Genomic DNA, 27255 nt, shown 5'->3' with positions numbered 1-27255 from the left:
GACAAGGTGTTGCCCTGTCACCTAGGCTGGAGCACAGTGGTACAGTCGTGGCTCACTGCAGCCTTGACCTGTGGCCTCCAGCCATTCTCCTGCCTCAGCCTCCCAAGTAGCTGGGAATACAGGCGTGTGCCACCATACCCAGCTAATTTATTTATTTATTATTCTCCTCCCACTCCCTCCCCAACACACACACACACACACACACACACACACACACACACACACACACTCTCTCACTCACTTGATCTCTTACACCAAATACTTTTATTTTTTATAGAGACAGGGTCTTGCAATGTGGCCCACGCTGGTCTCGAACTCTTGGGCTCACATGATCCTTCCACTTCAGCCTCCTAGGTGTGAGCTACCATGCCCATCTTTAATCTCTTTTTCTGAAATAAAGGAATCTTCTTATGAAGTACAGATATAATGCTACATATGAACCAGAGTTTGAAAAATACTATTGTGATAAAAGTAACAATGTGCAGACGTAAAATACTTTATAGTTACAAAAGATCTTTCAATAATCATTTAGTGGATTGATTGATTGATTGATTGATTTGAGACAGAGTCTCACTCTGTCGCCCATGCTGGAGTGCAGTGGCACGATCTCTATTCACTGCAACCTTAGCTGGGGTTAGAGGCACCTGTCACCGTGCCCGGCTAATTTTTTGTATTTTTAGTAGAGATGGGGTTTTACCATGTTGATCAGGCTGGTCTCAAATTCCTCTCAAATGATCTGCCTGCCTCAGCCTCCCAAAGTGCTGGGATTACAGGCGTGAGCCACTGCACTTGGCTGTGGATTTATTTTTGACACATACTTGTACATATTTATTGGAGTACAATGTGATATTTTGGTACATGCATACAATGTGTTGTGATCAAATCAGGGTAATTAGCATATCCATCTATGAAGTAAGGAGTTTTTCATCCCTGGAATTGGGTGGAGCTTTCCTTCTTGTAGGCAGGATTTGAGCTGGGTGTGAGATTTGTTGTTACTTTAGTTATTATGTGAGACTGGAGATTCCTCTAGTGTTACCCTGTGTTTAGGCTGGGGGCTAGTTTGTTTGTTTTCTTCAGTATCTATTCTCTCAGCTGTAAGTGTTCACTTTCCTTTGCACCTCAGAGAGGGCCTTTCTCCTTTTTCTTGCCCCTCGTAGCAGTAGACAGCTGTCCCTTGTCATTCAGAGGGGGTGTTGGGCAGGGCCAGTCTCTGTTCTGATTCAGCCTCGTTTGTAGGCAGGCACTACATCGTGGGTCTTGGTAGGATCTGTTTGTGATCCCCCCCAACTCCAGTGTAGATCCAAACCCAGGACATAATTCCTGCTCCTCTCCCAAGGGTTCTAGGGTTTGTTTTTTCTCCCCCGTTTTTTCTCTAGCTGCAGTGGGCTTCCACCAGTGCCCTCAGAGCTGCAGGGTTTCTTACTCTTCTCTCCCTAACCCTGCCTTTAAGCCTTCCCACTGTTTTTGTGAGCCTCTGGAAAAGAGTTATTTGCTTTTTGTTGCAGCCTCCAGAAATTCTGTATTCTCTTGGTAATTCATACTGGCCTATAAACAATTTTTAAATAATTCTAGCTTAGTTACTGTTGGTATTGCTTCTTATCAGTCCTTAGAGGATGTTCTTTTCCTTAGATTTCAGGTTACTTGGTTGTTGCCCCATGATCTGAGCTCTTTGATGAGTTCAAGGAATTTGTAGGCTCGGCATGGTGGCTCACACCTGTGATCCTAGCACTTCAGGAGTCTAAGGTAGGGTAATCACTTGAGGCCAAGAGTTTGAGACCAGCCTGGGCAACATAGCAAAACCCCATCTCTACGAAAACAATTTTTAAAAAATTAGCTGGGTGTGGTGGTACCCACTTGTAGTCCCAGCTACTTGGGGGCCAAGGTGGAAGGATTGCTTAAGCCAGGAGTTTAAGGCTGTGGCGAGCTGTGATCACACCACTGCACTCTAGCCTGAGAGACAGAGCAAGAATCTGTCTCAAAAACAACAAAAAGCTTGCGAATTTGCACATTTTCCAGTGTTGTTTTGTTGTCACAATGGGGTGATAGTTCCCACCTTTGTGTGTCCTGTTTGGAAGATGGAAATCTGAATTCCTTTTTATATTGCGCTCTTAAAAGAAGGAACCCAGGTTCAGGAGGTACTGTTGTTCCCTTTCGCATGCACTCAGCGTTTTTCGGAGCTTTGTCAGGGACTCTCCAGAAACTTTTGATCCCTGGGTGGTTATGTAGCTGGATAAACTGATCCATGTTTTTATCACATAAGGCCCACAGACTGCAGGCCTTCAGGACTGGCTCTTCTCTGATGTAGTTGGCTCTGATGTCCCGGCCACTATGGTGGTCCCTTGGATTCTCCTGAGAGATAATGCAAAACTTGATTCATGCACTGGGTGTTGTCTTTGAAGGCTGTTGACTGTGCTTCCCTAGCATGGTATCAGGAACCGGCATTTCCGGACTTTATACTGGATTCTGAGTGAAGTTACTGGATCCCCATATCAGTGTCTTAACTTTGTAAATTGCATTTTTAGGAATTATAAAACAAGACCCTAAACTACCAGTGGATAAAATCTTACCCCCACCATCTCCCTGGCCCAAGAGCTCCATCTTTGATGCTGATGAAGAAAAGTCCAAGGTAAGGAACCTGACCTATGTGGTGTCTGATGAGACCTTTTCTCTTAGGGACGGTGCACTAAATGCCCGTTGATGCTTGAATCAGAGTATGGAGGGGGACAGGTTATGTGGGTTCTTCTCTCCAGACAGGCCCTTAGGAGTGAGGTAGCAGAAGGTTTGGGTGCTTTCTTCACGGATAAGCCGACCAATAAGGTTCTGGGTTCTTTGTGTCCTCTCCCTTATCTGTACAGCCTTCCTTGGGGAAAAAAGGTGCAAAAGGATAGCCCATGGGGAGTGTGGGTGATGGGTCATGTCCTGTGTGGGTGTGGTGTTGGGGTGGAAACAGTGGAAAGACTGGCTGCTCTGTGTTGGTTCAGCTCTGTCTCAGTGCCAGGGAGCCCGACCCTATCCATTTCCATCCTCTATGAACTCCCAAAATCGTTGTCCCTTGGACATCAGTATCTAGAGGGACAAGAAGAGGAAGGGAAGGTGGCCAAGACCCAGGGATAACTGTGGTGCCTGTGAGTGGGGAACCCTTTGGCCTAGTGCTAGCAGTGCTTTTGGTCGTGACTATTCTTGGTCGGTTGCAAGGTCTAGTTCATGGAGCGTCAGAAGGCTACGCGCTGTGTACTAATTTTTGCGTGGTATGCTCTGCCTGCTAACTGTACCCTGTCTCTGTACCCACTCCTTGGGCCTAGATAACTCTGTGGCCATCAGGTCCCTGTTGTTGGAATGAGCAAGGCTAGTCTAGGCTCTGGGCCACCTTTCTCCCTGGCTGTCCTCCTGCTTGGTGCCTTAGGTGTGCAGAGGGTGGGAGGAGCTAGGGAGGAGGTGTGGTGTGACTTCTGAGAAAGAATCCTGTATCACCAGCCCTCATTAGCCCCACTTTTCTTGCCATCTATCCCACAAAGATTGAGTGACTTCTCTGTGCCAGGCATCCTGCTAGGCGTTGGAAATGAAGGGATGAACAAGATCACCAGAGTCTATCCCGGATGAACAAGATCACCAGAGTCTATCCTGTCTTAGAGCACGTGGTCCAGGGCAACTACAGACCTAGTGCCCTTTTGGGCCAGAGAATTCTCTGTTGTTGGGGACCGTCTTGCGCACTGTAGGATGTACACAGCATTCTTGACTCTACCCACCAGCTGCCAGTAGCACCCCCTCTCCAACTGTGACAACCAAATTTCTCTAGACTTGGCCAGATGTCCCCTGGGAGAAGTAATCCCCCCAGCCCCCTACCCCATTGAAAACCAGTGGCATATTGGGACAGTCAGAGTGCCTGCATCATAGTGTCCTTGGGACCATTCAGTGAGACAGTGTGTGTAAAATGTGTGCATTGTTGTTAGTGTTAACTCTTCTATTGCTGCTGCGTCTGCTCTGGGCCTGAGGGAGTTATCTCATCTACTCTTCCTGTTTACTCTCTCCAGCTTCTGACAAGGCTTCTGAAAAGCAACCACCCCGAGGATCTTCAGGCTGCAAACCGGTTGATCAAGAATTTGGTCAAGGAGGTGGGCGTTCTTCCAGTTGGTTCAGTAGAAGCAGCATTTGACAGAGGCTGAAGGACAGTGTGTATGAACCTATCTTTGAGGGGTGGAGGAAGAGTTGCCTGGGAGAAAGAGTGGCTCCTACATAGTCCTGAGTCCTGGCGAACAGCCACAGGCTCCCTCGAGAGCAGCAAGGTGGTGATTAGAAGCAGAAACCTCACTGCCACACTGCTCAGCTGCTTTTGTCCGTGCTGCTCAAAGCATTTCCTAGACACCAGCTTCAGTCCCAGCAACAGGTATTGGTACAGACAAAGTCCAGGTTTAGAAATCTCCTTTTCAGAAGGCTTGAGGCTGATGGCACAAAGGAGGAGGTCACGGTCACCAGGCCTCAATGTGCATATTCTTCCCCAGGAATTCTGGGCTTCTGAGTATTTTTTTTCACCCGCTGTGTGAGCATTCCCATGCAGTTAACGTCTTGCAATTTCCCTGAGTAAGCTCTCTCAGTAGTGACCCTTTCCCATCCCTTGTTGAGGCTTTTGCCAGGGTTTCTGCTACCTCGCTCCCATCCTCCTCTTCCTCCCAAAAGGAGCAAGAAAAATCGGAGAAGGTGTCCAAGAGGGTCAGTGCAGTGGAGGAAGTGCGAAGCCATGTGAAGGTACTGCAGGAGATGCTGAGCGTGTACCGCAGGCCAGGGCAGGCCCCACCTGACCAGGAGGCCCTGCAGGTAATCTTCAGGTGTAACACAGGGGGCTGCACCTGTTCACTAAAGTAGGTTTGAAATGCTTTCACCTGTATGCATCTATGAAGCCATCTCAGAGTGAAGATGGTAAACATATCTGACGCCTCCCAAAATGTCCTTATGCTGCTTTGTCCTCCCTTCCTCTCTCCCCTGCTTCCCGAGCCCCAGGAAGCTGCTAATTTGCTCTCTGTTCTGATTGGCTGACAACTCCCAGACTCTTTTATAAATGGAATGATGCAATACATAACCCTCTTTATTTTGTCTGGTTTCTCAGTCTCACTGGAGAGCCATTCACGTTGCCATGTATAGTAGTAGTTTGTTTCTTCTTGTTATTGCCGGGTACTGGCCCGTCGCCTGGATGTACCACCGTGTGTACCTGTTGATGGACCTTGGCCTGTTTCCAGCTCTGGGTGGTTATGAATCACGCAGCTAGAAACAGTTGTGAACAGGATTTTGTGTGAACATATGTTTTCATTTCTTATGGGTAAATGTCTGGGATTACTAGGTCATATGTTAAGTATATATTTAACTTGTTAGGAAACCAAGTGGCTCAGCTATCTTCTAGCTTATGAACCATTTATAATCCTAACAGCAGTGTTTGAGAGTTCTAGCTCCTCTACATCTTGAGATCTTAGTTTTTAGATAGCATCCTTATTGCGATAATTAACATATCATAAAAGCAATCATCACACCTACCTAGTTACAGAATATTTTAATCACCCCTAAAAAGAACCTTGTACCCATTAACAGTCATTCCTCCTTTCCCAAACTACCCTTTCCCCTAGTCCCTGGCAACCACGAATCTACTTTCTGTCTCTCTGGATTTGCGTATTTGGATGCTTCGTCCAAGTGCAGTTACACAATACATGGGCTTTCGTGTCTGACTTCCTTTATGTAGCCTAATGTTTGCAGGTGCATCTATCTGGTAGCATGCATCACTGCTCCATTCCTTTTCATGGCTGAATAGCGTTCCATTGTGTGGCTGTGCCACATGTTTCTCCACTTATCAGCTCATGGGCATTTGGGTTGTTCCTGCTTTTTGGCTATTACAAATAATGCTTTTGAATTATTCATTAGGAATAATGACTTTGAACTTTGTCCAGGATTTTGTGTGAACATAAGTTTTAAATTCTCTTGGGTGCATACCTAGAAACGGAATTGCTGGATCGTGGGGCAACTCCGTATTTAACATTTTGAAGAACTGCCTAATTGTTTTCCAAAGTGGCTGTGCCATTTTACATTCCCGGCCACAATGTATCACTTCTAGTTCTCTGCATCCTGCCAGCATTTGCTGTTGTCTTTTTGATTGGAGCCCTCCTGGAAGGTGTGAAGTGCTTTCTCATTGTAACTTTCTGTTGCTTGATGACTTATTTATTGCCTATGCTTATTGGCAGCCTTAGAAGAACTGTCTGCGCAAACCCCTTGCCCATCTTTTGGATTGTCTTTTTATTTTTGAGTTACAAGTGATTTTTATATATTCTGGATACAAGGTCCTTATCAGACAGCTTTCTCCCATTCTTTGGGCTGTCTTTTTACTATTTTGATAGCATGTTTTGAAGAGGTAGAGTTTGTTTTGCTTTTTGAGACAGGGTCTCACTCTGTTGCCCAGGCTGGAGTGCAATGGCATGATCTTGGCTCACTGCAGTCTCTGCCTCCCAGGTTCAAGAGATTCTCCTGCCTCAGCCTCCCAAGTAGCTGGGATTGCAGGTGCCTGTCATCATGTCCAGCTAATTTTTTTTGTATTTTTAGTAGAGACAGGGTTTCACCATGTTGGCCAGGCTGGTCTCAAACTCCTGACTTCAGGTGATCTGCCTGCCTTGGCCTCCCAAATTGCCACTGCTCCTGGCCTCCTCTTTTTTTTTTTTAAATGTCTTGCTGGTGCTTTTGTTGTCATATCTAAGAAACCACAGCCTATTTGTGCCAGGTCCAAGGCAGCCATGTTCCTGGTCTCCCTTGGAGCTCTGTTCTCCATCTCCTTCAGCAGATCTGTTTTAGCCATCTCTCTCTGCATTCCAGTTTTTTATGTTTCTTTTTATGTTTCTCTGCAAGGAGAGCCAGCCCTCACACAAATCCTTTATTTACTTGTCCTTCCACTTCACAAAATTAGCAGAAATAAACTACTGTCTTTCCAAATTCCTAAGAGAAAAATCCCTGGCCAGTTTGGCACATGTATCTGTCTCTGGCACAGTCAGCTATGATTGGGATTGGACAGAGTTAGGGTGAAAATCTTGCTGACCTTCCTCTGTGGTTGAAGGGGGCAGTGCTCAGAAGGGTTGCTGGGCTCAGGCCAGGAAGGGATCCCAAAGCCCATCTCCCATGGAGTAGTTGTACCACAGTCCCTCTAGAAGGCCAACGTGTTGGGCTTTTAGACAACACCAATTCTCCCTAACCTGGCATGACAACCAGCTAAGAAACAGGAGAGATGCCATAGAAAACAATATGTGTTACCTGTACATGGGAGAAAGCTGACTTTGGAAAATGTGGCAAATAAGATTTTGGGTTGTTTTTTTTGAAACAGTGTCATTCTGTCATCCAGGCTGGAGTACAGTCTCCCAGGTTCAAGTGATTCTCCTGCCTCAGCCTATGAGTAGCTGGGATTATAGGTGCACACCAGCACTACCAGATAATTTTTGTATTTTTAGTAGAGATAGGGTTTCACCATGTTGGCCAGGCTGGTCTTGAACTCCTGACCTCAGGTGATCTGCCTGCCTTGGCCTCCCAAAGTGCTGGGATTACAGATGTGAGCAACTGTGCCTGGTCAGATTCTTTTATTTTCAAAAATCATACACTTGAAGCCCAAACTTTTTCTGAAACTTTAACATGTTACTTCAAACCTGTGGTCTCGAAGTCAGGACCAACAGGAGGCCTCATGAAGCCCCAGACTCTGCTGCCTACTTGATCAAAGGCGCCTGGGGCCATGGAGTGGGGCATAGGGGGATGCCTGGGTGTATGTCATGAACCAAGCTCTGCTCTTCCAGGTTGTATATGAGAGGTGTGAAAAGCTGAGGCCCACCCTGTTCCGGCTGGCAAGTGACACCACTGATGACGATGATGCACTTGGTAAGTTTTCTTTTCCTAGGTATAGCTAGCAGCCCAGGTGCAAGACAGACTTGGTCCCACCTGTCATCCTGCTGAGCCAGGAGCAAGACAGAGTGGACTTCAGGCTCTGTGGAGCGTGGGCTTGGGGAGGGTGTGGCCTGAGTTGCTTCACAGCTGACGTCCAGCAGGATCCAGGCTTCGGTAAGAAATCAGCAGAAGGCCAGGCACAGTGGCTCATGCCTGTAATCCCAGCACTTTGGGAGGCCAAGGCAGGCAGATCACGAGGTCAGAAGTTCGAGACCAGCTGGACCAACATGGTGAAACTTAGTCTCTACCAAAAATACAAAAATTAGCCAGGTGCGGTGGTGGGCGCCTATAATACCAGCTACTATGGAGGCTGAGGCAGGAGAATTGCTTGATTCCAGGAGGCAGAGGTTGCGGTGGGCCGAGGTGCCACTGCACTCTAGCCTGGGCTACAGAGTGAGACTCTGTGTCAAAATAAATAATTAAAAAAAAAAAAAAGAAATCTGCAGCAAATGCTGGATATGGTGGCTCATGCCTGTAATCCCAGCACTAGGAGGCCAGGGTGGGTGGATTACCTGAGCTTCGGAGTTCGAGACCAGCCTGACTGACATGGTGAAACCCTGCCTCTACTAAAAAATTAGCTGGGCGTGGTGTTGTGTGCCTCTAATCCCAGCTATGTGGGAGGCTGAGGCAAGAGAATCATCACTTGAACCCGGGAGGCAGAGGTTGCAATGAGCCAAGATCATTCCATAGCACTCCAGCCTGAGTGACAGAGCAAAGCTCCATCTCAAAAAAAAAAAAAAAAAGCAAAAAGCAGCAGCAGGTCTAAAGCCTGCAAAGGGGTGGAAATTGACCATGGAGATTGGGGTATGAGAGGTAGAAAAAAGGTCCCACTGGAGGCTTCAGGAAAAGCTGACCAGTCACAGGCCAGAGAAACAGCTGGGGTGGTATCTCAAAGGGATCACCAGCTTTTGTACCTTCAGGGGGCCAGGTGGGTCACCTGAGAGAGCCAGGCCGATGGGAAATGGAAGGGTCATTCGTAGGGATGGTAGAGAATTGTCTGCAAGTATTAAAAAGTTATTTTAACTCTTTATTATGGAAAATATCAAAACATGAGAGGGGGAGTAACAGAATAAATTCTATGTATTCTTTACTCATCTTTAATAATTACCAGCTCATAGTTGATTTTTTTAATCTTGTTTCATCTGTACCTCTCTTTGTACTTACCCATTCCTTAGCACGTTCTAGACATTTCTTTTTCTTTCTTTTTTTTTGTGATGGAGTCTCCTCTGTTGCCCAGGCTAGAGTGCAGTGATGCAATCTCCGCTCAGTGCAACCTCCACCTCCCAATTCAAGCTATTCTCCTGCCTCAGCCTCCCAAGTAGCTGGGATTACAGGTGCCCCATCATGCCTGGCTGCTTTTTGTATTTTTGTAAAGATGGGGTTTCACCATGTTGGCCAGGTTGGTCTCGAACTCCTGGCCTCTAGTGATCTGCCCCACTCGGCCTCCCAAAGTGCTGGAATTACAGGTGTGAGTCATTGGGCCCAGCCTCTAGACATTTCACAGTAACCAAAGATTCAGTCAGTGTTCAGATTTCTCTGATGTCATTTTTCCTTAATCATCTCTTGCTAACTTAAAAAGAAATTGTAAATTCGACTCAAAAGAAAAGCCATACTTCGGTTTATATTTCTTGAGTCTCTTAATGGATAGCGTGTGCATGCCCCCTGCAGTCCTTTTTTTCTTTGGAGACTATCTCATTCTGCTGCTCAGGCTGGATTGCAGTGGCGTGATCTTGGCTCACTGCACCTCCACCTCCTGGGTTTAAGCAATTCTGCCTCAGCCTCCTGAGTAGCTGAGACTTCAGTTGCGCACCACCACATCTGGCTAATTTTTGTATTTTTAGTAGAGGCAGAGTTTTGCCGTGTTGCCCAGGCTGGTCTCAAACTCCTGGGCTCAAGTGATTTGCCTGCATGGCCTCTCAAAGTGCTGGGATTACAGACAACCACACACTGCTTTTTTTCTTGCGTGAAAAATAGGCCTCTGAATTGAGAGTTCTGTCAGTCCCAGTTTTGCTCATGGCATCCCCCTTGATGCTGTTAATGTTTCTATTTCTGATACTTCTTTTTTTTTGAGAGACAGCTTCACTGTTGTTGCCCAGGCTGGAGTGAAATGGTGCAATCTCGGCTCACTGCAACCTCCGTCTTGTGGGTTCAAGCAGTTCTCCCACCTCAGTCTCCCAAGTAGCTGGGATTACAGATGCCTGCCACCATCCCCAGCTAATTTTTTGTATTTTTAGTAGAGATTGGGTTTCGCCATGTTGGCCAGGCTTGTCTCAAACTTCTGACCTCAGGTGATCTGCCCACCTCAGCCTCCCAAGGTGCTGGGATTACAGGCGTGAGCCACCACCCCTGGCCGATGTTTCTTTTTATAGCCGGTGGATCAAGAGCTTGAGGGTTGGAGGGGCTGTGGCAGTCCAGAACGTAGATGGTATTCAGGAGGCCCATGGTTATCTCGCTGTGGTGGCATGCACCTCTAGTCCCAACTACTCTATCTTAAAAAAAAAAAAAAAAAACCCACTTTAACTGCATTAAATACTAAGGGAGCCTTTTAATATTTGTATCCACATTGACAAAACAGCTTCAGGTTCTGAGTTAAAGTTAAAAGTTTGTTATTGAAAGGGCCTTAATTTAAGTGCTTACTCCTGGCCATTACTCTGGACAGTACAGATGTGGAAGGTGAATAGATTTGCTTTCTTTTGGATTGAGAACTAACATTAGGACTCAGAGGTTAAGTGACTGGGCCTGATAGGATCCAATGACACGATCTGGGGGCAGGAGGTGTGGATAAACTGAACGTAGTTGAGCCATATGAAGGCTGTTTTATGGAAAAGCTTAGGAAGGACTAAGATTGTGGCTCACGCCTGTAATTCCAGCACTTTGGGAGGCCAAGGCGGATAGATCACAAGGTCAAGAGATTGATAACAATCTGGGTAACATGGTGAAACCCTGTCTCTACTAAAAATACAAAAAATTAGCTGCGCATGGTGGCATGTGCCTGTAGTCCCAGCTACTTGGGAGGCTGAGGTGGGAGAATTGCTTGAACCCAGGAAGTGGAGGTTGCAGTGAGCTGAAATCGTGCCACTGCACTCCAGCCTGGGTGACAAAGGAAGACGCTGTCTCAAAAAAAGGGTCGGGACTGAGATTGTTGGTCACCAAACCAGGGAGTTCTGATTCTTCTCTCATTCTTCAGCGGAAATTCTCCAGGCAAATGACCTCCTCACCCAAGGAGTTCTGCTGTACAAACAGGTGATGGAGGGCCGGGTCACCTTTGGAAACACAGTGACCAGCTCAGTGGGAGACATCCCTGTCTCTAGGGGTACGTGTGAAAGCCTCTCCTTGCCTTCTGCGTTGGGGCAGCCTGCAATGCCCAGAAAAGAAGTGGGTCCTATGCATATTCTGGGTTAACGAATAGAAATATGAGAACTCGCTCTTTGGTCCCATTCCTGTGTAAGTGGGTTTCATGTCACCATGCTCAGCCACAGGAACCATCACGAGCTGGCTGCCAGGCTGGACCCCAGCTTTGACTACACAACAAAGCAGATGTCTAAGCAATGCCTGGGTTTGAATTCTCATAAGTGGTTGCATGCAGGAGCTGGAGATAAAAGAAATGGTATTCCTCAGTGGTTCCTAGTGCTAGGCCAGCTGTATCACAATCACCTAGAGCACTGGTTGAAATGCCACTGCTTAGGTCCCTGGCTTGGACCTTCTGAGTCAAGACTGCTTGGAGCTGGGCCTGGAGAGCTGTGTCTTTCAAGCTATGGGTGATTCTGATCAGCTGTGGTCAGAAGCCTTGGAATGGCCTGAGCTGGAGAAGGCCAAGTCTGCTCTCCTTCCAGGTGATGGGACCTTTGCCTGTGATCCCTGGAGTAGGAAGGCAGGCCTTGTGTCCCTCTTGTCCCAGATGCCAGCTGAGCTTGTGTATCAAGACAGTCGGCTGAGTGGAAGGTTCTTGGAGGGGCAGGGAGGGCATTAATATTTGATGAGGAGGCGGCCTGAGGGAAGCTGACCGGATTTAGGTGGAGACTTTGCTCTCATGTCCAACTGACTTCTCTTCCTAACCCTGGGCTTTCTAGTCTTTCAGAATCCAGCAGGCTGCATGAAGACCTGCCCCTTGATTGACTTGGAGGTGGACAATGGACCTGCACAGGCGGGGACTGTGGCGCCGTCTTTGCTTCATCAGGACCTGGCAGCCTTGGGTGAGGGCGGGCGCTTGTGGGGGCAGGCACAGGATGGGTGTGAGTAGGGGAGTGAGCGCGTCTCCTCAGGGAGCACATGCCTACTGCTGAGGGTGGTTGTGAGTTGTGGAGTGAGCTGTCGGGGAGCACATGTCTGCTGCTGAGGGACTGAGGGTGGTTGTGAGTAGGAGAGTGAGCTGGTCTCCCGGGGGAGCATGTGCCTGCTGCTGAGGGAATCGTGGTGGTTCTGAGTAGTGAGGGAGTGAGCTGTCGGGGAGCACGTGCCTGCTGCTGTGGAAGTCGAGATGGTTGTGAGTAGGGGAGTGAGCTGGTTCCCTCAGAGAGCACATGTCTGCTGCCGAGGGAATCAGGTGGTTCTGGATATTGGGGAGTGAGCTGGTTTCCTCAGGGAGCACATGCCTGCTGCCAAGGGAATCAGGTGTTCTGGGCAGTTCAGAGGGTCCTCCTTGCATATTAGTCACAGATTTGCCATTGAGTCACGTGACCTTCAGTAAGTTGCTTATTTGTCTAGACTTTCTGGATATCCTAGAAAGGGTAGTTGTGGTATCGTGCTCCATCTTGAAGCAGGTGGAATTACTGTTGTGCATCTCACTCTGCTCCTTTCTTACAGGAATCAGTGATGCTCCTGTTACAGGCACGGTAAGGACCGCCTTCCTAGGGCCCGGAGAGAGAAGGGGAAGGTCTCAAACCTGCCCTTGTGAGGCAGCACTGCCTGGTGGGCAGAGAGGTGCTCCTGCACTGTCCCAGTGGGATCATGACCTTGGAGGTCCAAAGCCTCTTTCTCATCCATACTGTGGCTGGTACCCCCGGGGGAGACAGTTTGCACCAGGCTCCTGCTGCTTGAAGGTCTGCCCAGGAGGTGTATGTGATCTTGCCCTTTCTTTCCCCTTTTGCCCTAGGAGATGTCACCAGCCTGGGCCACAGCACCTTGGGTGGGCTCAGGAGAACTGTGCCATGGTTTTACTGTGGCTGATGGTCATTCATACCCTGGCCTTATTTAGTCATTCCTGGTTTGACAGGTTGCTGGTCAGAATTGCTGTGAGGAAAAGAGGAATCCCTCCGCCAGCACGGTGCCAGGCGGTGGCATTCAGAACCCTTCTGCAGACAGGAATTTGCTGGACCTCCTCTCTCCACAGCCGGCTCTGGGCCCTCTGTGAGTCTTATAGGCAAGGGGAGTGGTAGAGTGTGTGTGGCTCCTGAGTACAGTTCCTTCTCATGGGACAAGGGCCGGAGAATGGTGCTCTAAGACAGCTGACACCTCTTGCCCTGGAAAAACAGCTTTCTTTTTTTTTTTTGAGACTGAGTCTCAGTCTGTCGCCCAGGCTAGAGTGCAATGGCACGATCTCAGCTCACTGCAACTTCCGCCCCCAGAGTTCAAGCGATTCTCCTGCCTCAGCCTCTTGAGTTGCTGGGATTACAGGTGCATGCCACCACGGCCAGTTAATTTTTTGTATTTTTTTTTAGTAGAGACAGGGTTTTACTGTGTTGGCTGGGTTGGTTTCGATCTCCTGACCTTGTGATCTGCCCACCGTGGCCTAGGATTACAGGCGTGAGCCACCATGCCTGGCCTAAAGGCACGTGCTATGTGGCAGCAGACAAAAGAGAATGAGAGCCAAACAAAAAAGAGTTTCCCCTTATAAAGCCATCAAATCTCATGAGACTTACTCACTACCATGAAAACAGTATGGGGGAAACTGGCTCCATGATTCAGTTATCTCCCACTGGGTCCACAGCATGTGGGAATTGTGGGTGCTACAATTCAAGGTAAGATTTGTAGCAAGCCATACCTGTGATCACAGAACTTTTGGAGGCCAAGGCAGGTGGTTTGCTTGAGCCCAGGAGTTCAAGACCAGCCTGGGTGATATGGCAAAACCTCATCTCTACAAAAAATAAAAAAACTAGCAAGGCGTGGTAGCTTATGCCTGTAGTCCCAGCTGCTCGGGAGGCCAAGGTGGGAGGATCACTTGAGCCTGGAAAGTCGAGGCTACAGTAAGCCATTACCATGCCACTGCATTCTAGCCTGGACAGCAGAGTGAAAAAAAAAACAAAACTTTTTTTCTGCTGTCCAGGCTGTCTTGAAAAAACACAAAACTTTTTTGGAGACAGGGTCTCGCTCTGTTGCCCAGGCTGGAGCACTGTGGCGCAATCTCGGTTCACTGCAGCCTCCGCCTCATGGGTTCAAGTGATTCTCCTGCCTCAGCCTCCTGAGTAGCTGGGACTGTAGGCATAAGGTACCACGCCTTGTGAATTTTTGTATTTTTTGTAGAGGTGGAGTTTCACCATGTTGGCCAGGATGGTCTTGATCTCCTGACCTCGTGATCCACCTGCCTCAGCCTCCCAAAGTGCTGGTATTGCAGGCGTGAGCCACTGTGCCTGGGCTCAAAAAAAGTTTAATGTGCTGCTTCCCTTTTCTCATTTTACGCCCTTTCCTAAGTCATAGGAGAATACCTGCTTTGGCCAAGGCATCTGAAAAGGGGGTTATTTAAGGGCTGGGAGTAGTAGAACATGAGGTTTTTGCTGTTTGTTTTGTTTTTCTCTTCTAATAACCATGTAAGTTAAGTTAAGAAAAATTTGATCCATAAAGAAATACACAACAAAGTGCAAAGTACCACCCCCTAAAAACAATCTTGAATGTTCCTTCTTTGCTTTTTTTTCTGTACATGTAGTGGTACATTCCTGTGGCTTATTACACAAACAGGATCTTAATTTACAAACTGCACTCCAGCATGACCTTTTCATATCAGATAATATCTGTGATGCATTTCCATATCAGTTTCTATAAATATGCCTTGGTCTTCTTAATAGCTACATTATAATTCATTGCATGGGTGTATTTGATCATTTCCCTTTTGTGGACATTTACGTAATTTCCCGTTTGGAGGTGCTTGGGGGAGTGCCTTATAGTACAGATCCCTGAAGGGGGAGGTTCTCTACGGTGTGAATGTAAAAACATTTTCATAGATCCTGTCCCTTTGCCTCTGGAAAAGTAGTTTATCTTCACCCAGACAGCCTGAAATGCCCGTGTTTCTGATAGAAACCACTAGGCTCTGGCGGGAGTGGGATGTGCCAGGAGTTCGTTCCCATTTGCCACCCAGAGGTCAATTCTTAAAATCGTCTTTTTTTCAGCCACTTGGACAACGTGGGTTCTTTCTTCTCTCACGACTTTAGTTTTCAAAGATGTTTTCAGTTTGTGTCCCACATGGACAAAATCATGAAGTACACAGTAGCTGGTGTAATTTGTGTATCATCTGCCTGGCTCATGTCCCTCTGTGATCACACCTGGAAAACAACCTGACTGAGATTGTCAGAGACTGCCCGACAGGTGCAGCATGAACAACCTTTATAACAAAGGCTCGAGTTTATTGAGTTTTTATTATGTGTGGACACTTGATGTGCTTTTCTTTTCTTTTCTTTTCTTTTTTTGAGATGGAGTCTGGCTCTGTTGCCCAGGCTAGAGTGCAGTGGCACAATCTTGTCTCACTGCAACCTACACCTCCCGGGTTCAAGTGATTCTCCTGCCTCAGCCTCCTCAGTAGCTGGGATTACAGGTGCACACCACAACCACCCAGCTAATTTTCCTTTTTTTTTTTTTTTTAGTACTTTTAGAAAAGAGACAGGGTTTCACCATGTTGGCCAGGCTGGTCTTGAACTCCTGACCTCAAGTGATCCACCTGCCTCAGCCTCCCAAAGTGCTGGGATTACAGGCATGAGGCACCACACGTGGCCTCTAAGTGCGTTTCATACATCATCTCATTTGATTCTTATAACAGCCCAAGAAAGTAAATTACTTCTTTTATTCCCACTTAACAGATGAGGAAGCTGAGGTACGAGTTTGATTACTTGACAAAAGTCATATAACATCTAACTCTGTGTGTGTGTGTGTGTATTTTTTTCCTTGTTCTTTAGTAAGCCTAACCCAAATTCCAAGAAATTGCTACAATTTTTGCTAGTCTTTGGTATTTTTTATTTCTTTGTAGGAATTATGTTTCACAGAAAAGTATCCCCAAGGAAGTGCCACCAGGTACTAAGTCCTCTCCAGGTTGGTCCTGGGAGGCTGGCCCGTTGGCTCCTTCCCCATCTTCACAGAATACACCTCTGGCTCAAGTGTTTGTCCCTTTGGAGTCTGTTAAGCCCAGTAAGTACAATTTCACTCCCCACCTTTGTTTTTCCTGGGAATCTGTTAGACTCCCAGCTTCTTTCACTCCAGCTTGGTAGAGGTGGCCCTTAAATTTGGTTAACAAATGGAAGAGATTTTTGCATGGAGGCAGAAAGTAAGGGATTGTGGCCAGGTATGGTGACTCACATCTATAATTCCAGCACCTTGGGAGGCTGAGGTGAGAGGATCACTTGAGGCCAGGAGTTTGAGACCAGCCTGGGCAACACAGCAAGATCCCTGTCTCTATTTGGGGGTGGAAAAAATTGGGAGGCTGAGGCAGGTTGATCACTTGAGGCCAGGAGTTTGAGACCAGCCTAGCCAACATAATGAAGCCCTGTCTCTGCAAAAAATACAAACAATTAGCCAGACATGGTGGCGTGCACCTGTAGTTCCAGCTACTTGGGAGGCTGAGGCAGGAGAATTGCCTGAACCCAGGAGGTGGAAGTTGCGGTGAACTTAGATCATGCTATTGCACTCCAGCCTGGGCGACAAAGCGAGACTCCATCTCCAGAAAAAGCAAAGTTTGCTTCTTTGTCTTTTAGCTAATTTTCATAGTGTTCCTTAGTATTGACACTGCCAAGAAGGATATGGGCAGGCAGAATTTAATGAAAAGGCTTACTTAAGGACATAATGTTAATTGATTTGGGATTCAAGAAGGCAGTGTTTAATGTGGCCTGAAATGACTGGCGAGAGGTGGAATTCAAATGAGTGGAAGAATTTGGCTACTGATCCTCCTTCTCTAGGGATCCCCATTAAAGCAGAAAGGTGGATATTACCTCTGTTACAAAGGGAAGAGAATGGAAGTGCCTCCCGTCTCTACACTAGTATGCAGAGCAGGACACAACTCAGGTCTATTCCAGAGCCTGGCTCTTTCTTCTAGCATACAGAATCCTCCTTTGGCTCAGTGTGGTGAGGTCAGATTGCAGAGGGCCCTGAAATCCAGGCAGACAAATTTGGAAATAAACAGAGTTGGTGAACAGGGGAGCTTTTTCCACATTTCTTTATTAATTTTTGATTTAAATAATACAAGTTCAGTGTGTTCTGAGTTCAATAATTGTACTGTAGTTACCATGTTAACATCTGGGGAAGCTAGATAAAGGGTATATAAGAATTTTTGTATTAGTTTTATAACTTTTCATAAGTCTGAAATTAATACAAAGCAAACTTTTATAAAAAAGTTGAAAACAAAAATACATGTTGCAAATGTCGAGTTTTATTAAAGATAAAATGGGCCAGATGGGGTGGCTCACTCCTGTAATCCCAGCACTTTGGGAGGCCAAGGCGAGCAGCTCATTTGAGGTCAGGAGTTTAAGACCAGCCTGGCTAACATGGTAAAACCCTAAAAATACAAAGATTAGCCAGACGTGGTAGTGTACACCTATAATCCCAGCTACCTGTAATCCTAGCTTCTTTTGAGGCAGGAGAATCGTTTGAACCCAGGAGGCAGAGGTTGCAGTGAGCTGAGATTGCACCACTGTACTCCAGCCTGAGCAACAGAGTGAGACTGTCTCAAAAAAAAAAAAAAAAGGAAATCATCTGTACCATTATCAGCCAGAGATGGAAAATGTGTTTCTGTCGTGATAGATTTTCTTTGTGTTTTATCATGTGTATACATATGTACATACAGTTCTTAATAATTTGATACCACAGTGTGTATAGACTGTTTTATATTCTATTTACTGTTACATTATAAGCCTGTACCATTTTTATGACCTTAGTTCTTTAAAAACTTGATTTTTAGTGAACTTATATATATATATATACACACACACACACACACACACCATTAAATAGGTGTGCTGTAATCTGTTTATTCAGTCCTTTTTGTATTATTTTGTTTTTATTTTTTTTTTGAGACAAGGTCTGGCTCTGTCACGCAGACTGGAGTGCAGTGGCGCCATCTCAGGTCATTGCAATCTTCATCATCCAGGCTCAAGCCATCCTCCCACTTTTGCCTCCCAAGTAGCTGAGACTACAGGTGTGCGCCACTACGCCCAGCTTACTCAATTTGTTTGTTTGAATAAGCTAAGGTCAATTTGTTTCTACTTGTTTGCTGTTAAAAATAGGGCTACAGGCTGGGTGCGGTGGCTCATTCCTGTAATCTCAGCACTTTGGGAGACCGAGAAGGACGGATCACAAGGTCAGGAATTCAAGACCAGCCTGGCAAACATAGTGAAACCCTGTCTGTACTAAAAATACAAAAAAAAAATTAGCCAGGCATGGTGGTGGGCACCTATAATCCCAGCTTCTTGGGAGGCAGAGGCAGGAAAATTGCTTGAACTTGGGAGGCAGAGATTATAGTGAACTGAGATTGGACCACTGCACTCCAACCTGGATGACACAGCAAGACTCTGTCTCAAAAAAAGAAAAAAAGAAAGAAAAGAAAAACAGGCTACAAAGAACATCTTTGGATGCCTTTCTTTATACCTTCCTTTTATGCCATCCTAATTAGGAGATGGTAATACCAGTGAAATGCCGCATGTAGACGTTTAAAATTTTGATCTGCATTATCAATTTCCCTTCTGAAAAGGTTGCTTTTTTCCCTATACTCTTGCCACCATACCCCACTGGTATTTTCAGTCTTTTAAATCTTTGGTAGTTTCATTGTTAAAGTATGTTTTGATTTAATTTTTTAAATTTTTTCTCTTTTAGAGATGGGGCCTCGCTCCATTGCATGGTCATGGCTCACTGCAGCCTCAGATTCCTCTTGGGCTTAAGCAATCCTCCTGCCTCAGCCTCCCAGATAGCTAGGATGACAGGCAAGCACCACCACACCGGCAAATCTTTTTTTTGTTTTTTCGTGGGGTGGAAGGCAGATCTCTCTGTGTTGCCCAGGCTGGTCTTGAACTCCTGACCTCAAGCAATTTTCCATCTCAGCCTCCTGAGAAGCTGGGATTATAGTCATGAGACACCATGCCCAGCTCTACGTTGTATTTTAGTAATGTATGTTTTGATATTAAGGTTTTTTCCTAGCTGATTAACCAGTCATCTGAGTGCCATTCATTGAGCCAGCCACTGATTTTTGAAGGATGTGTTATGTTACAGTGTCATTTAGATCTGTTCTGCATGCTCTGTTGTATGCTACTTTACTTGAATTGTAATTTTATCTGAGTATTTGCTATAGCCCTGCTCCATGTTTTTATGTAGCTTTCCCCCTCAAATAAACATTAGAATCATTCCTTAGTTAAGTTAAAATAGTTTCTTTAGAATTTCCATTGGAATTCTACTAACCTTTTAATTTGAGGTTTTATACAATTAAATATAAGGGGATATGTGTGTGTGCCTATGTGTGTGTGTTTATAGTCATACAAAGGAGACCAGAAGAAAATAATTGCTTATTCTGCATAGAATTAAGAGTGCATTTATTACATTCTTTATGATAATCCTGGTTGGGTTTTTTTGTTTTGTTTTTTGAGACAGAGTCTCGCTCTTTCACACAGGCTGGAGTGCGGTGGTGCAGTCTTGGCTCACTGCTCACTGCAACCTCTGCCTCCCGGGTTCAAGTGATTCTCGTGCCTCAGCCTCCCGAGTGGCTGAGATTATTATAGGTGTGCATCACTGTGCCTGTCTAATTTTTGTATTTTTAGTAGAGATGGGGTTTTGCCATGTTGTCCAGGCTGGTCTCAAACTCGAACTCTTAGCATCAAGTGACCCACCCGCCTCGGCCTCCCAAAGTGCTGGGATTACAGGAATGAGCCCCCATGCCTGACTGATAATTCTGTTTTCTATAGGCTTCATGCATGATTTTAATCATGATCATATCTTCCTCAAAATTGTGATTTTTAATAACTGGTAGTGTGTGAATGATGGTTGGATGGTGGGGAGAGGTCAGTTTGGAGGGTCATAGGAGTCCAGCTAGAGTCAGGAGGACTTGAATTATGATAGTGCAAAGAATTCAGTCCTGCATGTGTTCTGAATGGAGAAGCAGCAGCATCTGGAGATAACATGTACATCTCTTTCCACCCTGGCTGTCTGGGGCGTTTGTAGTGGTGTTAACCTTCTGCTTGGGCCCTCTCCACCAGGCAGCCTGCCGCCTCTCATTGTGTATGACCGGAACGGATTCAGAATTCTGCTCCACTTCTCCCAGACGGGAGCCCCTGGCCACCCAGAGGTGCAAGTGCTGCTCTTGACCATGATGAGCACAGCTCCCCAGCCTGTCTGGGATATCATGTTTCAAGTGGCTGTGCCAAAGGTGAGTCAAATTTTGTGGATTTCTCAGTAATGGCTGTCGTTTCTGAGTGCCAGGTTCTTTGCTGGGACATTATCTGTCAGGTGTAAAGAAAAGAATCTTCACTCAAACTAACTGAAGATAAAGTGAGAATGTAATGGCTTACCTAACTGGGGATTGCTGAATATCTGAATTCAGATATGAGTGTATCCAGATAGGTTCTTAAATGATGCCTTAAGAATCTGTATCTCTTGTCTCTGCTTTTCTTTGGCACCATTCTGGCAGTTTCTCAGCTCCAGGGTTGCATGGCCCTTAACCCTCTTTATCTCATAAACTCTCACCCGGTATGAAGCCTGTATATTGATTACTCAGGAAAGGGTTCTGATTAGACTTGTTAGTGTTACTTCCATACCTTGGACCAGTAACTTGTGTCCAAGGATATGAGGCACTTGGCCAGTGTGAGATAACATATCCACCCCTTTTCAAGGGAAGTATGGCCCTACTGATGACCACCACACCACAGTCACAGAGGACGGGGCCTATCCTGAAAGGAAAAGATTCAGGACAGACAAAAATAGACACGCAGTCTCATGGTAGTCCTGTGGGGAATGTACTACTGCTTACTACCTGTTTTATAAGTTATCAACCCAAGGCTCAGAAATTAAATATTTTGCTCAAGGTCACAGAGCTAGTGAGAAGCAGAGTTAGGATTCAACCCAAGGTGTGCCCTGGCTATTGTTACTGCCTCTCAGATATCAGCCGTTGACCGCACAACTCCAGATCCACTCTGTGTGTGGAATGAAAGGTGTCTCGATCCTTTTGTCAGTTAGTGGAAGCCTGTCTGCCTGGGCTCCCACAGGTGCCTCGGGGTACCACATCTGAGACGGCCCATTTCCTCTTGGAGGGTGGAGGGGAGGTCCAGTTCCCGCTCACCTGATCTCCATCCTGGAAGTTGTGGCTAGGAATGAGTCACATGTTGGTTTTCTTCCCCCAATAGTCAATGAGGGTGAAGCTGCAGCCGGCCTCCAGCTCTAAGCTTCCTGCATTCAGTCCTTTGATGCCTCCCGCTGTGATATCTCAGATGCTGCTGCTGGACAATCCACACAAAGTATGTTCCAGTGTCTGTGGTAGCAGGGAGATAGGGGCCCCTGAACTGTAAGGAGAAGTAACTTTGGGTAGAGAGAGGTACATTGAGGCCTTGCTCTAAAGTCTCTGGTTTGCCAGGCATGGTGGCTCACCCTGTAATCCCAACACTTTGGGAGGCTGAGGCAGATGGATCATTTGAGGTCAGGAGTTCAAGACCAGCCTGGCCAACATGGTGAAACCCCGTCTCTACTAAAAATACAAAAATTAGCTGGGAGTGGTGGTGCGTGCCTCTAGTCCTAGCTACTTGGGAGGCTGAGGCAGGAGAATCGCTTGAACCTGGAAGGCAGGGGTTGCAGTGAGCTCAGATTGCGCCACTGCACTCCAACCTGGCCCTAGAGCGAGACTCCATCTCAAAAAAATAAAGCCTCTCGTTTGGTTGGGTGGTAGGGGGTGTATGTGGAATATCCCTCAGTAGAGTCTGTCTTTGGGGCTCATTGAAGGAAAATCTGATGGATTGTCATAGCGGGGGACCCAGGGAGGGACACATGCACTCTCGCTAATCCTCGGAAGTCCTCTGAAAGGGCAAGGCCTGTCTTCCTTAGCTAGTCTCTGAATTGCAGCCCATCTCAGGATTTAAGGACTGCAGAAGTATTGAAGAATTCCCAGGATACGTGCCTATTTCCCCTTGTTTCTAGCCCCAGAGAGTATCCCAAATATTCTGTGTCATAGAATTGTTTGAAGCACTCACTTAAAATGAATTAACATTTTCCCCTGTTCTGGGTTGCTCTCCACCGATTTAACATCTTCTGTCTCTTCTGTCCTAGGAACCTATCCGTTTACGGTACAAGCTAACATTCAACCAAGGTGGACAGCCTTTCAGCGAAGTAGGAGAAGTGAAAGACTTTCCAGACCTGGCTGTCTTGGGTGCAGCCTAACTTCATAAGACAGACCCTTCATTTCAAGCTTAGGATGGTGTTACTTTTGCTGTCTAGTCAGGACTAATCACAGTGTTTCAATGTAGTGCCAAGAGTCCTATCCTGACGTCAGGCTCTGGGTGTCAACCTCTGACTTACTCTGCAGATGGGGTGTGAGTGTGTGTGTGTGTGTCTGTGTGTGTGTGTGTGTGTGGTCGGGGGAGAGGGTGGTAGCGCAGGGCTTGGGATATCAGCAGTATCATCATCTCTGCTACAATCATGTTTCTGCATGTCAGCAGACACTGTCCCTGCCTCAGGTTGGAGGTTTTATAAGCCAAAGTTTTTTTCCATGTATTGTTTGTTCCATTAATCCACTCTGTGCCTTGTCAGCCTTTGAAAGTCTTGGTTGCTCCCAGGCTGCTGTTCTCAGGGACCTTAAAAGGGACCTGGTTAGTCTTGGGGCAGAGAGTATCTTCTGGGGCACTCTCTTCCAAGAAAGACCTTGTCTCCATTTTCATTAGACAATGCTTCTTGTGTGTGTTATGGAATATCTTCTAAATGGAATGCTTGTTGCACTGTTCCCAGGTGGGTGGCTGCCATGAGACCTGAGGACCACGCTTGGGGGACCAATCACGTCCTTCACCACTGTGCCTTAGAATTGCCCCGAGACAGACCTTTGGGCAGAGGGGAAAGCAGCTCCCAGGCCTTATTCAGGTCTCAGGTCCGTGGGTTGGGCAGCCAGTCTGGACCCTTCTCAGGACCCTCATCTCCATCCTCATTTATCCTCTTCGTAGCATTTGCTTGGAGCTCTTAGTGACAGACACCATGTTGGTCATGGGAATTGGCCAACAGCCAGCCCTTGCCAGTTAACATCACAGTCTAAGATGGGGAACTATGGTGCAGATAGACATGAAGAGAGCTTAGCAGTGATTGAAGTGGTGACTAAGTGTACAGTCATTGAATAAATACCATGTAGCAAATGTACTTTGTAGAGTTTTCAGTAAGTTGCGTTTAGCGATGATAGGCCTAAAGGGAAGTATCTTCTGTCCAGAAGTAAAAGAAACTTCATGAAGGACGTAGAAGCTTAACTGCCTCCATGAAGAGAACCTGAAGATCTGAGGAAAGCTGGACAGGAGAGGTGGATATTCCATTTGTAATATGACAGAAAAATTCGAGTTTATATTAGTGACCACTTACTGTGTGCTAGGAACTTGACTGTGTGTTGACAAGTCCTGCTTGGCCTGATCGGTGGGAGAAGGAACCTGAGGCTGGCTGAGATGGCCAGGCGGAGGGCTTTGAAGTCCAAGCAACTGACCTGGCTGGGTGGGTTTCTACCTCCGAAACTGCAAGGCTCTGTTTGGAGCTCTTAATCACAATATCTGATATTTTTACAGTGTGATCTTTTGACTTCTACATGTAGTGGAAATCTGCCAACACTAATTGGTGGAGATGGAAACTGTAAGAGATCAGGTATGCCAATTTTAAGCAAATGTGAAAGCTCATAAAACAGATAAACGATGGGGTGATTTCATTTGCCCTAATTCACATAAGACGAACTGTAATCTAAAAGTACTTTCTTGCTTGTGTTCTGTGTAGGTTTCCCTCCCTCCCCCCTTTTCTTGAGGCCAAGTCTCATACTGTTGCCCAGGCTGGAGTGCAGTAGTGTGATCTCAGCTCACTGCAATCTCTGCCTACTAGGTTCAAGCGATTCTCGTGTCTCAGCCTCCCAAGTAGCTAGGACTACAGGCAGGAGCCACCATGCCCAGCTAATTTTTGTATTTTTAGTAGAGATGGGATTTCACCATGTTGGTCAGGCTGGTCTCAAACTCCTGACCTCAGGTGATGCACCTGCCTCAGCCTCCCAGAGTGCTGGGATTACAGATGTGAGCCACCACACCTGCCGTCTGTTTAGCTTTTATAGGCTCTGTTGCTGTTGCATAGTCTAGAAAGAGGTACCCATCATAATGACAGCATCTCCCTATGAAGGGTTTTGGTTAAAATGGGTGAACGAGACTTAAACATAAAGTCGAGTCTTCTCCCCTATAGTTCAAAGGTAGACTCATGTGTATACCTGAACATTCTTTTGAGGAGACAGACCCCTAATGGTACTACTGTGCTTAGGTGTTGGACAGGATAGGGGTGGGAGGAGAGAAGGCAGGCTGCTGTCCTGAAAGTGGCTGTGGTTTATGTCATCACTGCCTTCTAATCAGCAAGTCCAGTGGCCACTTAGAACCCAGCTCCTACCTCTTCATTCACTCAACAAGTAGTTATTGGCCAGGCGCAGTGGCTCATGCCTGTAATCCCAGCATTTTTGGAGGCTGAATGGTATGATCACTTGACCCCAGGATTTCAAGTCCATCCTGGGCTACATAGTGAGACCTTGTCTCTATTTTTTTTTTTTTTTTAAACGAGTTACTGACAAGCTACCTTGAGCCAGGTACCACCCTGAAGGAGCTTCTGTTCTTTGGGGAGAAGCAAATTCATGATGTGTGTGCTAGAGATCTGGCCCTCATGGCCAGTGCTTTCCAGTATCCTGAACTCTGCAGGGGTCCCTGTTGATCCCTATTTCTTGACCTACCTCCATGACTGCTCTTATTCCTCTGTCCCTTAAGTGTGGTGGTTTTCCAGAGTCCAGTCGTCAGGACTTGCCCATCCACACACTGAGGCCTGGCAGTCAGATGGCTCTAAACCATGTAGATGGATTATAGATGTCTCTCAAGCTGCCACCTCATTGCTGAGCCCAGATCATATTTCATTCTGTCAGTCGGTATCTGTAGCTGGAGGTTTGCTTCAATCTCCGTTGGAATGGAACCCACAGTCCTGCCCTTTTCCACCTACATGCTCTCACTTGGAAGCACCTGAGACTTACTGGGTCCCTGATTCCTGCTTCATCTGTATCCGCGGAGTAGTTTCATGTCATGTTGCCTGTTTTCTGCATAATCTCGTATCATGTCCTCCCTGCACTTATATTGCCACTGCTCTGGTTTGGGTTTTTTTTTGTTTGTTTTTTTTTTGTTTTTTTTTTGGACAATGCCTGTGTCCCAATTCTGAGTACCAGCTACAAATCTGAGCATTTGACTAGATGAAAAATTCTGAATGGCTTCCTGATGCCTACCTGTTTACGGGATCAAATTCAAGTTGCACACTGGCACTCAGTGCCCTTCCGGTGTCATCTGCCAAGACTAGGGCCTGCTTCACCACAACCACAATAAAGTCCTTTCAAGCCCTGATAATGCCATGTTTTGTCATAACCTTTTGCCTACATATGTAGTTAATTACTCTTCCTGGTGTCTATTCCACAAACTTAAGACTGGGCAAAAATGTTACCTTATCTGTGAGCCACTCTTTGAACATAAACAGGTGATGAAGATAGTGTTGAAAACAGGCTAAATGGGCCGGGTGTGGTGCTCATGTCTGTAATTCCAGCACTTGGGAAGCCAAGGTGGACGGATTACGAGGTCAAGAAATCGAGACCGTCCTGGCCAACATGGTAAAACCCTGTCTCTACTAAAAATGCAAAAATTAGCTGGGCACAGTGGTGGGTGCCTGTAGTCCCAGCTGCTCAGGAGGCTGAGGCAGGAGAATCGTTTGAACCTAGGGGAGGTGGACGTTGGGGCGAGCCGAGATCATGCCACTACTACAGCCTGGCGACAGAGCGAGACTCGGTCTCAAAGGATAAATGACAACCAAAACAAAACTGAATATTAGCTAGTAAAGACTGTAAATTGAGACAGTAAATGTTAAAAGTAGAAAGCAAAGGCAATATTCTAGAATACAAATAGTGCTTGCCTACTACAGTATTAATCCCAAATCCTTTAAATATACCCATTATAGAAGATGCTTACACAGTGTCAAGAGTACAAAAGTGGTTTTTTTGTTGTTGTTGAGATGGCTTTGCCCTTGCCCAGGCTGGAGTGCAGTGGCACAATTGTAGCTCAGTGCAGCCTTGAATTCCTGTGCTCGGGCGATCCTCCTGCTTCAGCCTCCAGACTAGCTGGGACTACAGATGCGTGCCACCATGCCCAGCTAATATTTCAGCTTTTGGTAAAGACGGGATCTCTGTGTTGCCCAGGCTGGTCTCCTGTGCTCAAGCGATCCTCCTACCTTGACCTCCCAAAGTGATGGGATTACAGGTGTGAGCCACCATGTCCTGACCCCAGTTTTAAAGCCAAGCGATGCACCAAGATGTTTGTGTGCACATGTGACAGTGGTAATCTTTGGGTCATGGAATGACAGATAAGTTTTCTTTAAATTTTATCTAAGCTTTTGAAAATTTCTAATCTGAAAATCTTATTTTTTATGCTCGGTGTTGGCTTTTTTTTTTTTTTTTTTTTTTTTTTTTTTTTTTTTTTTTTTTTTTTGTTTTTTTTTTTTTTTTTTTTTTTTTTTAAAGATAAAGACATTGACATGATTTAAAATTACAAAAGGTGAAAATTCTTCCCGCCCAGCTACCGTACTCTGTCTTTTCAGAGGGATTCTAGGCATGTTCAAGGAAATACAGTATACTGTTCTGTGTTTTGTTCTATTCATGTAACACTGTATAGATAGCTTGGAGATAATGCCATTATCAGCATGAATTAATGAAAAGAATAACCCTGCTCTCTCCCCTGAGTTCATATGTTACAAATCAAGCATTTATGCATTGAAAGTGCCACTTATTCAAACTCGGGGGCTAGCAATTCCCTCATAGTTTCCTTGTATCCTGTCTCTCCCACTTGGACCATTCCCAGGTGCCCAAGCAGGCCAGACTTTTCCCTGGCCTTCCCTCTCTTCCCAGACTTTTCC

At 46.3% G+C, this 27255-nt stretch overlaps 1 protein-coding gene across 2 annotated transcripts in view; it reads left to right on the top strand.

Annotated features, from left to right (window-relative positions):
- The window catches only part of GGA2 (golgi associated, gamma adaptin ear containing, ARF binding protein 2), a 44136-nt gene extending 18436 nt beyond the window's left edge, over nucleotides 1–25700 (top strand). For both annotated transcript variants that reach the window (XM_017534390.2, XM_037740587.1), the window contains exons 6-17: nucleotides 2523–2626; nucleotides 4032–4112; nucleotides 4675–4812; nucleotides 7806–7887; nucleotides 11141–11266; nucleotides 12024–12146; nucleotides 12757–12785; nucleotides 13166–13299; nucleotides 16124–16281; nucleotides 20325–20494; nucleotides 21468–21578; nucleotides 22381–25700. In XM_017534390.2, the coding sequence (XP_017389879.1) occupies nucleotides 2523–2626; nucleotides 4032–4112; nucleotides 4675–4812; nucleotides 7806–7887; nucleotides 11141–11266; nucleotides 12024–12146; nucleotides 12757–12785; nucleotides 13166–13299; nucleotides 16124–16281; nucleotides 20325–20494; nucleotides 21468–21578; nucleotides 22381–22491 (1367 nt within the window). In that variant the 3' untranslated portion in view covers nucleotides 22492–25700. The remainder of the gene's footprint in view (nucleotides 1–2522; nucleotides 2627–4031; nucleotides 4113–4674; nucleotides 4813–7805; nucleotides 7888–11140; nucleotides 11267–12023; nucleotides 12147–12756; nucleotides 12786–13165; nucleotides 13300–16123; nucleotides 16282–20324; nucleotides 20495–21467; nucleotides 21579–22380) is intronic.
- Nucleotides 25701–27255: the final 1555 nt, after the last annotated feature.

The sequence above is a fragment of the Cebus imitator genome, unplaced genomic scaffold, assembly GCF_001604975.1.
Source record: "Cebus imitator isolate Cc_AM_T3 unplaced genomic scaffold, Cebus_imitator-1.0 Scaffold85, whole genome shotgun sequence".
Lineage (NCBI taxonomy): Eukaryota > Metazoa > Chordata > Mammalia > Primates > Cebidae > Cebus > Cebus imitator.
Note: the sequence above shows the minus strand (reverse complement) of the source record. Positions and strands in the feature narration are given on the sequence as shown.